The 17723-nt window shown below is 43.8% G+C and overlaps 1 protein-coding gene and 1 pseudogene across 1 annotated transcript in view; both read left to right on the top strand.

Moving 5' to 3' along the window:
- Positions 1-12982, top strand: part of SPTLC2 (serine palmitoyltransferase long chain base subunit 2) — a 98915-nt gene extending 85933 nt beyond the window's left edge. Inside the window, exons 10-12 of the mRNA XM_002926349.3 lie at positions 9-144; positions 2863-2992; positions 7718-12982. Coding sequence (XP_002926395.1) covers positions 9-144; positions 2863-2992; positions 7718-7837 — 386 coding nt within the window. The 3' untranslated portion in view covers positions 7838-12982. The remainder of the gene's footprint in view (positions 1-8; positions 145-2862; positions 2993-7717) is intronic.
- A 610-nt stretch (positions 12983-13592) lies between these two features.
- Positions 13593-13691, top strand: LOC117796136 (annotated as a pseudogene).
- The last annotated feature ends 4032 nt before the right edge of the window (positions 13692-17723 follow it).

Here is a 17723-nt window from a genome sequence, read left to right as displayed (position 1 = left end):
TTTTCCAGGCAAAGAGTGTATCCAGCAGTTGGCTGAAAACACCAGGTATTTCAGGAGGCGTCTGAAAGAGATGGGCTTCATCATCTATGGGAATGAAGACTCCCCAGTGGTTCCTTTGATGCTCTACATGCCAGCCAAGATCGGGTATGTTCTGTTGCAGGCTGCACACTGGCTTCATTAGACTTAAGGCTCCCAGGATACTAGACTCAGGCTTGTGTATTCTGTTAGGACAGATTGTCTTTGGCCTTATTATGTTAACCTTCTAGATTTGCTAGAAATCCCATCGGTTAAATAGTGGATTCCAGTTTATAAAATATGTTAACTTGTTAGTCTTTCATGAAACAAATACTGAGTTTAATGCTTTCTTCTAGGAGATTGGGATAGACTGGTGGACAGAACACAAAAATAAAAATCCCTGCCCTTGTGGAGCTTTTGTTCTAATGGGGCAGGAGTCAGACAAACCTAATCAATAAGTTACGTAATTTGTTAGAAGACGTTACATGTTAACGTTAAGGGGGAAAGTAGAGCAGGATATGGGGGATTGAGAGTGCCCCATGGGCAGGCAGATGACAGTATTAAAACGGGTGGTCGGTGGGGAGCCTGCGGGGAAGGAAAGGCGACATCTGAACTTGAAGGAACAGAGTTAGCCACTTGGAGAAAGAAGTTCTGTGCAAAGGCCATAACACAGGAACATGCTTAGCCGATTGAGGAAGAGCAAGAAGGTGTGTGGAGCTGAAATGCAGTGCGCAGGGGGGCGTAGGGGCCGCGAGGTCAGGGCATGTAGTTGCATGGCTACCCAAGGTGCAGATTACACCAGTTTCTTTGGTTTACGCAACTCATGCATAATGGAAAGCCTTGCCCTGGAATAGCTTCCAGTGTATTTGAGAAGTGCAGGTGTATAATCAAAGCAGAAGACGTTTGGAAAGTAATGTGAAGTGAGCAAATACAATTATTTGCAAAACAGTTGTATGCAAAACTGCATCAGAGATGTAAAAGAAAGGAGTTATCTGCTTAGTGTAGACTCAGTAGAAAAAAAAATAGAAAAAGAAAAAACCACACATCTTTTCAGATTTGTGAGTTTTGACTAGATCTTAAATATAAAATTGGAGTAGAATCGTTTCTCAGGTTTAATTGAACTCATTAAAGGAGCAAATATTTTTATTCATCTTTGAATCCCAGTGCCCACCAGAGTCCCTGGCACTCAGAGGGCATTCAGTAAATGTTCATTAAAGTGGATATAGAGGAAGGAAAATTAAAGCAGGGAAACTAGAGGTAGGGTGATTCCAAAGATAATAAGAGGGAAATTGGGAAAAGGTGGCCACTGAGGGAAAGAGTTCGATTTTCAACAGGAAGTCATATGCGCGTTTGACTTTCAGAGGGAATGGAGAGAATGAACCAAAGCTAAGGTGTAGGGTTCTCTCACTCTTCTTTAAATGGAATTATCATAAACAAAGAGCTGTCTGGTCTGGAGGACTTAGTCTAGAACTCTTTCTTTAGAGAGAACTGTGTCTAACCTAGTCTACAGAGGGGAAATTGTGTCCATTATAATTAAGATATAGAGAGGGTGATGCAAACAGGAATAAAGAACTAGACCATTTGGGAGGGAGGGTGCGCTGAAGATGCAGGGTGCTCGGGGTCAGAGGAAGTACTAGGAGGAGTGGGGAAATGCTGCCTCTTATGTAATTAGTTACTTGGGTAATTAAAATGTGGGGGATTTCTTATTCTCAAAGAAATGCTGTAAAATGCTAAGGGAAGGGGTGCCTGGCCGGCATAGTCAGAAGAGCATGCGACTCTTATCTCAGGGTTGAGTTCAAGCCCCACATTGGGTGTAGAAATTACTTAAATAAATACACTTAAAAAAAAGAAGCTAAAGGAATAGTCGGGAAGCAACATAATTAGCAAATAAAATTTACATGGAAGTTAGACTTTTGTTACTTAGACAAGATACTATGTGGAGTAAGGTCACGTGCTGCCAGTTTGGCTTGGGGTGGGGAGTTAAAGGCTTGTGTACTCTGGGCAGTCAGGTGAAGCCTTGGGATGAGCTTGCCTCACAAAACCAAAGGAAACCCTAAATTCCAAAGGCACTTAACACCCAAGTGAATCAAAGAAACACCTGGTCTTTGGGACACCTGACTGGCTCAGTTGGAGGAGCGTGTGACTCTTGATCCCGGGTGGTTGTAGAGATCACTGAAATAAATAAACTTAGACAAAAAAGAAGAAGTGGTGCCTGGTCTAGAGGGCTAACGCTGGTCGGCCATTCTGCCAGCAGAAAGATGTCCACGCTACAGCAGATCCTCTGCATCCCTAATCTTTTTTTTTTTTTTTTTTAAGATTTTTATTTATTTATTTTCAGGGAGTGCACAGAAAGGGGGAGTGGCAGGCAGAGGGAGAAGCAGCTCCCTGCTGCGCAAGGAGCCCAATGGGGGACTTGATGCCAGGACTCTGGGATCATGACCCGAACAGAAGGCAGACACCCAACAGATTGAGCCACCCAGGCACCCCTGGCAATTTTTTTTTTTTTTTAAAGATTTATTTATCCATTTGAGAGAGAATGTGAGCACCAGCAGTGGGGCAGAGGGGGAGGGAGACAAGCAGACTCCCCGCCAAGAGCGAAGCCCGATGAAATGCTGCAATGCAGGGCTCAATCCCAGGACCCCGAGATCGTGACCTGAGCCAAGAGTTAGCTGCCTAACCGACTGAGCCACCCAGGTGCCCCTAAATCTAGCAATTCGGACTTGAAAAGAAGTTAGAGGAAACTCCTAATAGAAGTCTCCAATGTCTATATCACCTACGTGTTTAAACCATTCAGGACCACAAGACCTTGGTACGGTGGTTTATAATTCTTCTGTTTTCCCCTCGCAGCGCCTTTGGACGGGAGATGCTGAAGCGGAATATCGGTGTGGTTGTGGTGGGATTTCCTGCTACTCCAATTATTGAGTCCAGAGCCAGGTTTTGCCTGTCAGCAGCTCATACCAAAGAAATACTTGATACTGTAAGTAGACACTCGCACCTTGATAGAAACATACCTATACTCAGGAGGCCTGGATAGCAGATGAAATTGACCATCTGTTGATTCTGAAGTTCTTTGAGCACCTGAGGTATTAACTGGTAAAGTAGAGGAGGGAATATGCGATGCTGCTTAAAACATTGCTATTTACCAAAAAAAATGCAAAACCATTAGCATTGCCCACTAGACCCTGTGCGCTCAGGGTTCTGGGGAATTTATGGCTTTATCTTATTCCACGCTCTCCCTTATTATGGCCTCTACAACTGTCTCTCTTTGTACTCTAGCTGTTTCTACTGCAAGCCTTCTTGTATGTTCTGTCTCTGTAGAATTTTCTGTCTTGAGCCCTCTCTCTCCCTTGCCTGGCTGACTCCCTACTGATTCTTCACATCTCCACTTAAAGGAAACTTGGTCAAGGGTGTTCCCCAGTCCTCTTGCTTGCCGTTTCCTTGGAATCTTGAGATTCCCTCTCAGTAAATCCTTTCCACCTGGAATTATTTATTGTCAATCTTCTCCACTGGATAAATCTTGAGGGCAGAGACTAAGTCTCTTTTGGTAGTTCTATATCTCCAGGACCTACCACAGTGCCAGGCACGTAGTAAGGGCTCATAATTGCTGAATTTAATTATGGTCTCTGAATTTATTCTTATCTTGTGATATTCTCTTAACATGCTATTATTTCACATCCAAGACTTCAGACTTTAAATAAGTATTGCTTTCTGGGAGTTCATAGAACTCTAGAATGTGATATTTGCATAGAATTACAGTTGACCTTGAACAACATGGGGGAGCTGCGGTTTAGGGAAGCTAACATGCCCCGCATCCCTAAGTAAAAAAAATCTACATGTAAGTTTTGCCTCCCCCAAAACTTAAGTACTAGTCATCTGGAAGCCTTACTGATAACACAAACAGGCACTTAACACAAATTTTGTAAATGATACATGTATTCTATACTATAGTCTTACAATAAAGTAAGCTAGAAAAAAGAAAATGTTATTAAGAAGATCATAAGGAGGGGCGCCTGGGTGGCACAGCGGTTAAGCGTCTGCCTTCAGCTCAGGGCGTGATCCCAGCATTGTGGGATCGAGCCCCACATCAGGCTCCTCCGCTGTGAGCCTGCTTCTTCCTCTCCCACTCCCCCTGCTTGTGTTCCCTCTCTCGCTGGCTGTCTCTATCTCTGTCAAATAAATAAATAAAAAATCTTTTTAAAAAGATCATAAGGAAAAGACATTTATAGTACTATATTTATCCAAAAAATCTGCATATAAGTGGATCCACACAGTTCAAACCCTTGTTGCTCATGGGTCAGCTGCAGTTGCTGGAAGTATCCATTAATTCATTGGAGAACTACTAATCTTAATATTATGAGTACATGTTTTTTTTTTTTTTTAAGATTTTATTTATTTATTTGACAGAGATAGAGACAGCCAGCGAGAGAGGGAACACAAGCAGGGGGAGTGGGAGAGGAAGAAGCAGGCTCACAGTGGAGGAGCCTGATGTGGGGCTTGATCCCATAATGCAGGGATCACGCCCTGAGCCGAAGGCAGACGCTTAACCGCTGTGCCACCCAGGCGCCCCTATGAGTACATGTTTTTAAGAGTTCATTGTAGCAATTTAATTGACTTTTTTTTTTTTTAAAGATTTTATTCATTTATGTGACAGAGAGACAGCCAGCGAGAGAGGGAACACAGCAGGGGAGAGGGAGAGGAAGAAGCAGGCTCCCAGCCGAGGAGCCCTGTGGGACTCGATCCTGGAACCCCGGGATCACGCCCTGAGCCGAAGGCAGTCGCTTTAACGACTGCGCTACCCAGGCGCCCCTTAATTGACATTTTTATTTCTAGCAGCTGAAGACTGATTTTTCTTCCTTATTTCTGTATAACAAAAGTTCCACAAGTATATTCTTATTCACATTCTGACACAGGAAAATTGGATTCAGTTTATTTTTGATACTGTATCTTTTTCTTTGTTTTGATTGTGCCTTTCAGATTTTTTTCAGTCATTTTCCCATTTCTCAGAAATCTTACTGGCAATTTCTGCATTGATTTTTTTTTTTTTTAACCCACTGATACCAGCTTTTCTACCATTCTCTTCTTTTTAGATGTTTAAAAGCTTGACTTGCCTTTTAAAAAGTAGTGTATATGGAACTGGTAAGGGGCCGCAGATTGCCAAAACAGTACGGAGAGAGACAATCTAAGTCAGAGGAGTCAAACTTCCCAGATGTGAAACTTACTACAAAGCTACAGTAATTAAGGCAGTGGGGTCCTAGCGTAAGGATAGACATGTAGACCAATGGTTGAAGAGAACTGAGAGTCCATAAATACACTCAAACATCTATGGCCAGTTGATTTTCTACAAGAGAGCCCGGACTAGTTACTAGGGAAAGAATAGTCTCTTCAACAAATGGTACTGGACAACTGGATAACCACATGCAAAAAATGAAGTTGGAGCCCTACAACGTGGATGAACCTTGAAAGCATTATGCTAAGTGAAAGAAGCCAGGCACGAAAGACCACATTATGAAATGTCCAAAATAGGCAAATAAATCCATAGGGTCAGAAAATAGATTGATGGTTGTCAGGGCCTGGGGAACACAAGGATGAGGATGTGAATATGGGGTTTCTTTTTTTAAGGTGGTAATACTTAAATGCTGATGAAAATTACACACCTTTGTGACTATACTAAGCACTGAATTGTAGACTTTAAAAAGGTGACTTTTATGGCATGTGAATTGTATCACAATAAAACTTATTTTTAAAAATGAGAAAGGCAAGGTTATCGATTAGCTCTGGGGCACAGCTGTCCTAGAGTATTCTCTTACTCAAGGACCAAACTCAGCTCTATGATTTACATGTTTTTCCCCTAAGAACCATCTCAGCCTGTGATCCAGTGGCTGAGTGTAGATTATTTGCTAACAGATGGTGATACTTGTTAACAGTCCCTTATTCCTACTCAAACCAGGTGACCCACATAATGGCAAACTAGCAATTTCTAGTTACAGTTTTATGTAAAAAAAACCTATTTATTTGAAATGTTTGGTATGGGATCAGAGGAAATCATGAAATCTAGATCCCTTTGGGCTACTGTGGGTTTTTTCTGTCTATTCATTTTCTTTGTTACATCGATGAAAAAAACATTCTAAAGTCAGAGTTCATAAATGTCTTTTACTTCGTGATCTTATTAAGTCATATGTTGTTTTAAATTAATAAATGCTGTATCAGACGTCAGGGGGATAAATGCTTACTGGGTTCTCCCAGCTGAAATTCAATCTTCAATTGTTTCCATATGGAGTTTTCAGTTAAACCTCCTCTCAGAGATACCACTCTTCTTTTCTTTTTATTTTTCTAAGATTTTTAAAAATTCATTTATTAGAGAACAAACAAACACTGATTTTTAAGTTAAATTCCGGGGCGCTTGGGTGGCTCAGTTGATTAAGTGTCTGCCTTCGGCTCGAGTCATGATCTCTGGGTCTGGGATCGAGCTCCACATTGGGCTTCCTGCTTGGCAGGGAGTCTGCTTCTCCCTCTTCACTCATTCTCTCTCTCTCTCTCAAATAACATCTTTTTAAAAGATAAAATAAAAGTTAAATTTAAGAACAGGTAAATGTGTCTTTTACTAACATTCAGCTGACTGACTCCCGTTATGATAATAAACTGCTTTTATTAAATTCAATAATAAACTGCAAATAGAAATAAATAAATAATAAATAAATAAAATAAACTGCAAATAAATTGCAAAAATATTGCAATCCTAGGTTCTAGGGCTTTTTAATAAAAGCTGCTCACTCGGGCTTTATTAAATAATAAACTGCTTTTATTAAAAAGCCCTAGAACCTAGGATTGCAATATTTTTGCAGTCTTCTTTGGATTTCTCTGAGGAGTATCTGGGGCTTCGAGTATCCATGTCCTTCTATTAGATTTTTCCTGAGAAACCGTGAACACATATCCCCTTCTTGTTCTGACTCTCTGTGTCACTGTTTTTAAAGGTTAACTCTGTGAGCTTACGGGTGAATCAGCAATCAGGAAGAGACTTTTCATTTCATAACTTTTCTTAGTGCTTGAATTTTTTTTAAAAAACAAAAGAGCAAGTTTTGTAAAAAAAAAAAAAAATTATACTGAGATAGTTTTTGATGGGAAGATAAGATCTCTCAAGGTTAGGATTTTAAAGTTCAGACTCATGCCTGAGTTTGAGTCCCGGCTCTGTCCATTCTTGTTGCCTCACCTCCACCCTGTGTGTCACTTACCCAGAGTCCCCCAACGGCTTCCCTTCTGTCTCACTAAGTCCGATCTGCAGTCCACTTTGGGGCTGTCTTCACCTTGTGCTGGGAAGCATCTCAACGCAGACTTCCCATCAGTTTTCTTGTAGTAAAATAGAAACAGCATGGGCTGAAGTATGAAAGGACAAGTGACAGTGGTAGCCAGCCTGGCAAGTTCAGGGCGCATATTTGCTTTTCTCCTAAGCACGGCATACTTTGATGAACTGTACCCCTTATCCTGCATAACTGCTCTCCACAACCCATTATTCATGACCAGCCTGATGTTCTCGCTCAAAGAGCAGCTCTTTCCACAGCTGTCCTATCGTCTGATCAGTTAATGCACTAAACACAAACGGTCCCACTAGTGGATAATCTTGCCATGAATGTTTTTAGAAACATAAAGCACCAGGCATGCCTGCATCCTGCTGGCTCCAACTAAGCTCTGCTCTTATGGATTTTAGGCTTTAAAGGAGATAGATGAAGTTGGGGATCTATTGCAACTGAAGTATTCCCGTCATCGGTTGGTGCCTCTACTGGACAGGCCCTTTGACGAGACTACCTATGAAGAAACAGAAGACTGAGCCTTTTTGGTGCTCCCTTGGAGGAACTCTCCCTCACCCAGGACAGTGTGTGGACTTTCTGAGCCAGTTCCAGGAACCAGACTTCTGTGGCCATCTCACGTGAAAGACATTTCCTCAACTACTGACGGTGGCCACCTCGTTCTAAATGGCATTTTGTAAATAGTCAAAAACTGCTTCACATTCTTCCTTTGCTACATTTCACCTTTAAAAAAAAGAGGTGACCCACTCTACTTTTTTGTCCATTAAAAATGTTTTATTTTATAACTCTTCTTCTTACGAAATCACGCTGACCGTAGCCTGGCCCTGGCTAACCACACAGGCCGTTACCCTCTCCCCACTGCCTGCAGACTTGGCCCATCCAAAGCTCCTGCTGGCCCCAGCCCTGCAGCCTCCAGACTCACCCAGCCCTCCTCCCCAGGGAGCAAGTGCCTTCCACTTACTTCCAATCCAGGTCTCAGAGGCCGCCAACATTGGAATCCTTACTAAACCAGTAAAGTATTCAACCAAAGTGTTCTCCCTTTCGTCTGATGTTCAGCTGTTTAAGGAAAACCATGAACACTAACATTGCTAAAAACTGCCCCTCGTTGTGTAACTGCCCCTGGCGAGGAGCCTCCCAAGGTTTGGTCTTGTTCTGGTCACCAGGTGATTTCTTCTTTCACCATCAGATATGGATGATGGTCACTGTCTGAGGGGTATGTCCAATTTCTGGGTTCTTCCTGAGCTCTAAACAAAACACTTCAGTTGTGCGGAAAGCACCCTCATCCCACCCCGGTCAGACTGGTGTAGTGAGGCTGACTCCCGCCTCACTGTGTTGTGTGTGTGCAGCTGCTCGCCAGGGGCCTGCTGTCCTGCAGGGGTGCGGGGCCGGGCCTCGGGGACAGAGCTGGCAGAACGTCTGTGCTCAGTTCTTACTGTTCTCTGCTTTTCAGAATTGCGACCGCCTCTGCCTGGGGCTGATAAAGGAAAATGTTGGTAAATCCTCTGCTCAGAAGTCAGTTGTCATGTTCCTGTTTAAGGATTAAAGTTATTAACTTACTCTTTTTAGAAGCTGACCCATTTAAATATTACTTTTCTGAGCGCTCGTTCTCCTTTACTCTTAGTGTCCTAAGACAATTCTAATCTGGCATCTGGGGTTTAGGGTCTCTCTTTGTTTTTTTTTTTTTCCCCCCCTAAGAAATTCTGAACACATATCTCTTTGCTAAACTGGGATCCTCTAGTTTGACGCTCTTCATACCAGGTAAGGGCACTAGTTCCAGAGAGCTTTTATACTGCTTGACCAAAGAACACATCTGAAAACCACCATGTTAAAGCTCTTCCTTTTTCCGTTGACCAAAGCTTAAGTGAAGAGAACTTTTGACTTATACCCAAAACCAGCTTGTCTTTTATAGTCTTATAGTAGCCGTCGAGTAATATGGGGGAAGGATCAGGAACAGAATGGAAAAACAGTGTGTGAAAGTAGCTTTGCACGTCTGTATTTTTGAAATCACTCCTTGTATTGGTAGAAATTCTCCTGGGCTCCTTGCCATCCGCTTGGTGTTTGTGCAGACACAGGTGGTGGACGATGAGAGCAACAGGATTGTCGAAGTTTTGTTTTCATGTGTTAAGTTCCCTTTGGTCGCTCACAGCATCTGAGAGCCTTCAGCCTTTGAAATATTCCAAGGTTTTGTTTTACTTTTTTAAAGAATAGAAAAAGGTGAATATAAGAACCAAGTAGAAATGCAGGGACTGTAGTTAGCCTGGAGAAAATGAAGTTAAAAAAAAAAAAAAAAGACATTGCGGTAACTAAGTCACTAGTCCTGTGGAATAAACGTTGCCAACCTTTACATCTCGTTCCTCATTGTAGAACCCCACTAGAACATCAGACAGCTTTTGCACTGCAGTCACTTATCAAGGGGTGTAGGGTTTGCATGAAGTCACTGCAATTTAAAATGTCAGTATGGGCATTTCAATACATTATATATATATCTCACTTTGCTAGTGCGAAGTTATGTCAGAATAAATGTAGTTAAGTTACAAGTTTATTTTGAAGAGACAAAACTGTGATCCACCCAGGACCTCTGCTTTCGAGAAGACAAAAATGTTTTACATGCTGGTTGTCTCTTCTTGGAAGCTGTAATATAAATCTAGAGTCCAGTTGTATCCCAGGGCTCCTTGTTTAACCAAGCACTGGGGGACGTATATAAAACAGTCACTGGGAATGAGGAGACCTAAGCATTGTTCCGTGCATGGTTGAACGCAGCCTGATTCACGAATCTGATGGGGGATGCACACAGGTGTCGGCTAACGGTTACTACCAGAGCTGATCATCGGAGTCCGTCAGTAGAGTGACTAATCCTTACCACTTTCTCTCATCCCTCTTACTATTTAGCACTGCCTTTATCCATTTCAGGCTTGCAAGACCTTTTTCTGCAGATCACATCAGAAACCAGGAAATTTTTAACTAGGAGACCTCAGAATCACAAAGAATGGGTCAAGAGGCAGTGGCAGACTCTCCTCCCACCTTTATTTTTAAAAGTTTTACCCTAGAATATGGCACACACTCCACAGCCAGTAAAGAGTGAAAGAGTGCGTTCAGGGGCAGGGTCCTTGGAGCACTTTAACTTTCTGCTTTACTCTGGAAAGTGTCTTCCCTTTAAAAATCACCCTAGTCTCCAGAACCACAAAGTACTGCTTGCTTTTTTGAAGAACTTGGCATCCTAGTCCTGCAGTTACTATCTTAAACTTTCGTGACAGGGCAAGGACTTCAGATGGTCCGGACACGCTTCTTCCTGAATCTGTCACGGAAGGTGAGCAGAAATACGCTATACGATGGCTAAGGGCTATGTTTGCTTAACGCCCTTTCAGTAGCCCAGGAATGGAATATTGTGCCAATGATTTGTCTCTCTATTCCCCTCCATCCTGCATTTGGCCTTTTCTTTCTGAACCTTCCCATTCTTGAGTTTTGGAATTTCAGCTCCAGAGAAAACCTACGTGGCGATAAGGTATTTGGAGGATCGCTAGGTCAGACAGCCTGTCCTGGGACCCTGGCCTTCCATTTCGGGAGGAGTCAGGGGACTTCTTTCTTCTCTGCTTGAGGGAGCCTGTGTCTCAGTTTGTTATGACTAGTCCAATCTGGCTGAATTTTGTAATTGTTCAATATGCTTTGTTCTATTTCTGTGAGTGAAAACCAGGAGGAAGAATGGCTCACATGGAGAGATTTCCTGGCTTCTCAGGGAAGGGGAAAAAGCGATGCTGTCTACCACTACCTCCCTGTTTCTCCCCGCAACCCTGCTCCCTTTCCAAACTGGTGAGGCTCTCTGGCCGCTAGTTGTCCTGGATTGGGAAGCAGCAGTGAAGACAAAGAATTTGGGTAATTCTTACTCTGTAAGAATTTGTAGATACAACTGTACTGGCTCTCGGTTCTCTCGTATAAAGAACTGCTGTGACCTGAGTCCCAGGGTGTCTTTCCTTTCCTGGTGTTCGAGGTAAGCCAGGATGGCCTTTCATCTCTCCTGGCAGTAACCCGTGCGGTCAGCCAAGAGGGAAGAGCGTAGGGGCCTTTCCTTCTGAATGCCTGTCTTCATGAAGATCAGAACCATTGAGCCTTTTCACACAGGTAAACTCAGCATACCCCAGACGGGTCATGAAGGGGGAGTTAGGAAAATCAAATGAGGATTCTTGGCTGCTGAGCAGCTATGGGCTTAAAGGCAGCCCGGAACTACAGATGTGCTGCTACCTGCTTAATGTGGAAGTTCATTGCCCGGCCGGCAGGCATCTTCGTCCATTAAGCCAGTAATCAGAATACCTTCCACGTGCAGAAAAGCGTATCTGATTCTCTCCTCAGCTTTATCCACAGGAAATGTAGTGTTCAGGCTCCTACCCAATTACCATGTGCCCGGATAGCCTCAGTAGAAGGCTGGCTTCCTGCCTTATCATACAGGAGAAATGCTAGGATGAGCCAGTGATCCTTTTGCTTTTAATTGTATGGAGAAGGGTGCCCCTTCTGTCATTTCCAGTGACTTCTGTTTTCCAAGCACCTTTTGCTATAGATTTTGGGGGGGGAGTGCCCAAAGGAGTTAGCCTGCGGACTTACTGAAGCTGTTTATTATTCTAGACTTCTCTTGAATCTGGAGGTATTCCCAGTCGCCCTGGGGAGTGGTTTGGTGGGGGCGGGGGGCATGGGCAAGATCTGGTTTACTACATCGTATGTGTGATAGATGGCCTTGAACTGTCACTCTTTGTGGTGTGATGAGTTCTAATAAACTGACCATAAAGAATGCAGTGGTTCTTCTAGGGCGGTTGTGCATTTTTGATGAAGCAACACCCAAAGCTGTTTCTTTGGAGGCATTGTGGGGAAGTTGAATGCAAGGGAAAGACGAGAACAGTACCCTGATGTGCTCAGTGTCCTTGCTTGTTGCCATCCCCATGGATAAGTGGATCCTCTCTGCACCAGGAGCCTAGAGTCCGTTCAGAGTCTGATTTCCCCACAGTTCTCAGGTTTCTTGTGTGAAGCTCGAAGCTCAGTGGCTCGGTGCAGGCCTTCTAAGGGGATGTGGGACGTATTCCTGATTGGGGTGGAGTGGTAACTTGTCTTCACCCTTAACATTAGGTCATGTTACCTCAGTGACGCTAAACCAGTGGTTGGAATGATGATAAGCCTCCTAGATGGTTCTTTCCGGTCAGCCAGCGTGCCCACACAGTCTTGATGATCCCTCTCTGTGTAAAGGTAGCAAACATTAAGAGAAGGGGGAAAGAGAAATGGTTTATGGGGAGCTGAGATCTCATTTTGTTGGCCTTTATTTTTCCATTGACCAATTTGCCTGTAAACTGGACTTTGCAAGAGGTGCTGTGATAATCCCTCTCTGTTGCTGTGATCCTTACATAATCTGAGAAAGCGAGAGGGGGAAATATAAATAAAAATTTTTAAATTTTAGTAATGTGTGAAAATGTCACTCTTCTCTTTCCCCCTTACCTCCGTCTCCCTTTTTTGCCAGATGATTTTTTTTTAACCTCATCGGGTGACTGTGAAGCTATAACTGATGGGTTGGGTTAGGCGTATCTGTTCGAGAGCCCATGTTAAGAACCGAAGGGGAACTCCTTGAGATGACTTAAGAATCATCCCATGCAAATATATTGTTTTGCGCAAATAAACTATTCAGAAAGCTATCTCTGCCTTTATTCATTCAACCAATAAACACTGAGTGCTGTTTCCATGCCAGGCACTGCCCTGAGCATGACCAATACCAGCAGCAAACAAATAGTAGACAAATAAGCATATGGACACATATATCATTTTACAAACTGGTAAGTGCTGTGAAGGGAAAGTAAAGAGCATGATAAAAACGTGTATCCAGTATGTGGTTTAGAGGTGACAGAGAAAACTTTTCTAAGGCATGGAGGATCCAAAAGAGAGCATGGAGAGTGCGGCTGATGCTCTGGGAGCAAAGGGGGGGATGACAAGGCCGGCTGACGAGGAGGGACCAGAGGCTTGCTGCACTGGGCTGTTGGGGTGAGCAGTGATCTTACACGTTGGGGAAAACCAGTGAAGGGTTGCAAGCATTGAAAAAGATACCTAGTGTGCTTTTTTGGTAGACATTGGCGAGTTGGTAAAATGTATATGGATATACAAAGGACCTAGAATAGCCAAAACAATTTTGAAAAAGAAGTGGTACTACCAGATTTCAAAGCTTCCTACAGAGCTATCTTAACCAAGACTGCATTTGGCATTAGAATGGTCAGAGAGAACAAGTAAGACATAATAGAAAGTCCAGCAATAGTGCTTGCTCCAGCAGCACACACACTAGAATTGGAGTGATACAGAGAAGCATGCCCCCGCAAGGATGACACACAAATTCATGAAGCATTCCGTATTTCCGAGAAACGTATACAATTGCTGAATCACCATATTGTACCCTGAAACTAACACTGTATGTTAACATACAGAAGAAAAATACAAAGTCCAGAAATAGACCCACACATATATGGTTAGTTGATTTTTGGCTAAAGTGCCGAGTTAATTCAACAGAGAAAATACAGTTAGTCAGTAATGGTGCTGGAACAACTGAGTATCTAGGGGAGATGACCCTCAACCCTTACATCATATACAATAATTAACTCAAAACCATAGATCTGAACATAAAAGCTATAGAACTTCCAAGAAAATATAAAAGTAAAGTTTTATATCTGTTTCTTTGGATTAGGCAACAATTTCTTAGAACACAAAAAGCACGGCTCAAAAATATTGATAAACTGTACTTCATCAAAACGAAAACTTTGAGACTCAGGAAAATGCAAACTCCAGACTAGGACAAAACATCCACAATATATATCTAACAAAGGCTTCCTATCCAGAGTATAGAAAGAACACTTAAAACTCAATAAGACAAGACTATTCACTAAAAAATAGGCAAAAGATTTGAACACTTTTTTTTAAGATTTTATTTTGGGGGGTGTGGGGGCACCTGGGTGGCTCAGTCAGTTAAGGGTCTGCCTTAGGCTCAGGTCATGATCTCAGGGTCCAGCAACTGAGCCCTGCTGTACATCTCATCAGGCTCCCGCTCAGTGGGGAGTCTGGTCCCTTTCCCTCTGCCCCTGTGCGTCCCCCCCACCCCCCACTCATGCTCACTCACTCAAATAAATAAAATCTCTAATTTTTTATTTATTTTTTTTAAAGATTTTTATTTATTAATTTGACAGAGATAGAGACAGCCAGCGAGGGAGGGAACACAAGCAGGGGGAGTGGGAGAGGAAGAAGCAGGCTCCCGGCGGAGGAGCCTGATGTGGGGCTCGATCCCAGAACGCTGGGATCACGCCCTGAGCCGAAGGCAGACGCTTAACGACTGCGCCACCCAGGCACCCCTAATTTTTTTTTTATTTTTAAAAAGATATTCTATTTGAGAGAGTGCACATGCATAGGCATGCAGCAGAGGGGGAGGGGGAGAGACAAGCTGACTCTGGTCTCAGCAGAGAGCTGATGTGGACCTTGATCCCAGGACCCTGAGACTGCGACCTGAGCCGAAACCAAGAGTCAGATGCTTAACTGACTGAGCCACCCAGGTGCCTCTAAAGATCTTATTTTTTAAAGTAATCTCTACACCCAACACGGGGCTTGAATTCACAGCCCCTGGGTTAAGAGTTGGGTATTCTACCGATTCTGCCAGCCAGGCGTCCCAAAAAATTTGAACAGACTCTTGAAAAGGAGATACACTAATGCCCAAAAAAGCACATGGAAAAATGTTTAACCTCTCTGGTCACTGGGGAAATGCAAACTAAAACTATAATAAGATTCCACCACTCACCCACCCACTAGAATGGCTAAATTAAAAAAGAATTACAGTACCAAGTGTTGGCAAAGATGTGGGAATGCAAAGTGCACAGCCATTTGAGAAAACAATTCGGCAGTTTTTCTGGCAGCAATTTCATTCACCTAAGCGAAGTGAAAGCACGTGCATGCTTGCACTCGAATAGTCACAGCTTCTGTGTTCATGATAACCCTAAACTAGAAACAGTCCAAATGCCACCATTGTGAACGGAGAAGCAAACTGTAGTATTGGGTGACAAAATACTACTCAGCAGTAAAGATGGACGAATGGCTGATACCTCCAACTATATGGATGAACCTTAGAAATGTGCTCAAATAAAGAAGCCAAACACAAAAGAATATATAAATATGATTCTATTAATACAAAAATCTAGAAAGGCAAAACCGATGGTGACAGAGACTGGGCAAGTGGTTGCTGGGAGCCAAGACTGGGGAGGTAGGAATTAACTGGGTATGACAAGACTGTTAGAAGATCATTCTCAAAAAATCATGACTCCCTTACAGATGTAAACATGAACATGAGTTAAAGATTTCATTTAACTCATGAATGAGGAAACTGGTAAGGACATGACAAGCAATCAAAGCGGATACTGAAAAACAACATGTATAGATCCAGAATATTGAAATCAACGTGTAAATGAAGGCAAAACTGGCTTCTTCCATACTGGGAGGTCAACTGAGCCTCTAGAGGACAGGACATAATTTGCATTTCTTTTTTTTTTTAAGATTTTATTTATTTATTCGACAGAGCTAGAGACAGCCAGCGAGAGAGGGAACACAAGCAGGGGGAGTGGGAGAGGAAGAAGCAGGCTCATAGCAGAAGAGCCTGATATGGGGCTCGATCCCATAACGTCAGGATCACGCCCTGAGCCAAAGGCAGACGCTTAACCGCTGTGCCACCCAGGTGCCCCCATAATTTGCGTTTCTATAGACAAGATTGATTTCACTTCGCTATTCTTACCTACAACCTATAGAGTTGTAAAATAGCTCAAAGAATGAAAGACTAGAATCAAATTAACTCAGAAAGGTGTATGGACCATGAGCCTCTTTCCACTGAGGATAACCAACAGCACCGGTGAGCAGGCAGTGAGAACAAGAGTGGATCTAGCAGAACCAGTCAGGAGGCTAGGACCGCTCTCCAGGTAAAGGATGGTGGGGAGAAGGGCTTGGAGCACAGCTGTAGTGACTGACTCAGAGACAGGTCCATCCAAATGAATGAACTTGAGCTCTGACCTTGATCTGGTGGAAGGTGCAGAAGTTTGATGAACAGACAAAATAGGTTGGGTGTGAAAAAGAAATCCTAAAAAACAAAGAACAAGGTAGCTCACCTTTCGTGTAGAAAAAGCCATAATGTGTAGCAAGTGCTCAAAGGCCAGTTTCTTTTGGTTTGTGTGTTTACCATGTACCAAGCATCTAATCAGGTTGAACAACATGAAATTGCCAGTGTTTGACCGTTTTAACCAAGAAATGGCAACTTCATCCTAATGAAAATCTTTAACACAGATTCTTACTTACTCCTGCCATTTGCTAGGCAGGCCTCCCCCACCCCTGACACACACACCCCCACACACACTTTTATAAATGACAAAAGCACACAGAGGTCAAAGACCTTGTCCAATAATAACTTCTTAGTAAATGGTAGAAGCAGGATTCAAACCCCGGCGGCCAACACCAGACCCACGTTGTAATCCCTGTGATGCACTATTCGAAACACTGCGGACTCCTGGGCTGTGCTGTTAAGAGTGGTTTCTCAGGACTGTGCCCAGTCCCCTAAGAGTTTCACTTTGGCTAAACCCAGATCCCAAGTTTGACCGCCATGGCGGGTTTCATGGCCTTCCTCCCCAGCACCCCCAGGGATCTGTTATCCCTGCCCTGAAACCAGGCAGCCTTTGGGGCTCGAGTGGGCATCTTCCTTGTGTCTTCTGACTGCTCCTCACTGACCTGTCCAAACCCCAACCTTCCAGTTCTGTCCCCCCACCCCCTACCTGCCTTGTGTCACTGTGCTTACACTCCCTCACAGTCCCCATCACGCCACAAAAATTGTCACTGCCCATCGGAGTTCCTGATCTTTATCATGAGCTAAGATTTTATTTCAGGACCCGCGTACCCTACACGTGAGGATCCCTGCACGAGTGTCTCGCTAGAGGGAGTGGGTGGTCCCACTGTTTTATCCAGGATAAAACTAGGTGACACCCAGGAGCAGGCAGGGCACGATCTTCTGACCGCGACCTCAAACGTGTCCAGCTGCTGGCTGTCCTTCTGGGACTTGACCCTCACATCTGAGTCTCAAGTCTCTGGGATTTTGAAGCACTCTGCGAACATCCTGAGGAAATCGGCTGCACGTTGTCAGGTGCTTCTCCGGGCTCTACTTCCAGCAGAGTTGCTGGGGGAGCCTTGGGGGAGTGACTTCCTGGCCTTCGTCCCCGAGCAAACCTACCTCGAGGTACAAATAAATATTTGCCCAGGAGTTAAAGGCTCCCACGCGCGGCTGGCGCTCCGAGTGCCCCGGCGTCGTCGTCGCGCCCGCGGGGAGGGTGACCCGCAGGAGCCGCAGCGCGGGGCGGGAGGGCTGCGACGTCCCAACCC

This window comes from Ailuropoda melanoleuca, chromosome 14 (assembly GCF_002007445.2).
Source record: "Ailuropoda melanoleuca isolate Jingjing chromosome 14, ASM200744v2, whole genome shotgun sequence".
Lineage (NCBI taxonomy): Eukaryota > Metazoa > Chordata > Mammalia > Carnivora > Ursidae > Ailuropoda > Ailuropoda melanoleuca.
The sequence above is the reverse complement of the archived record's forward strand: the minus strand, read 5'-3'. Positions and strand labels throughout refer to the sequence as shown.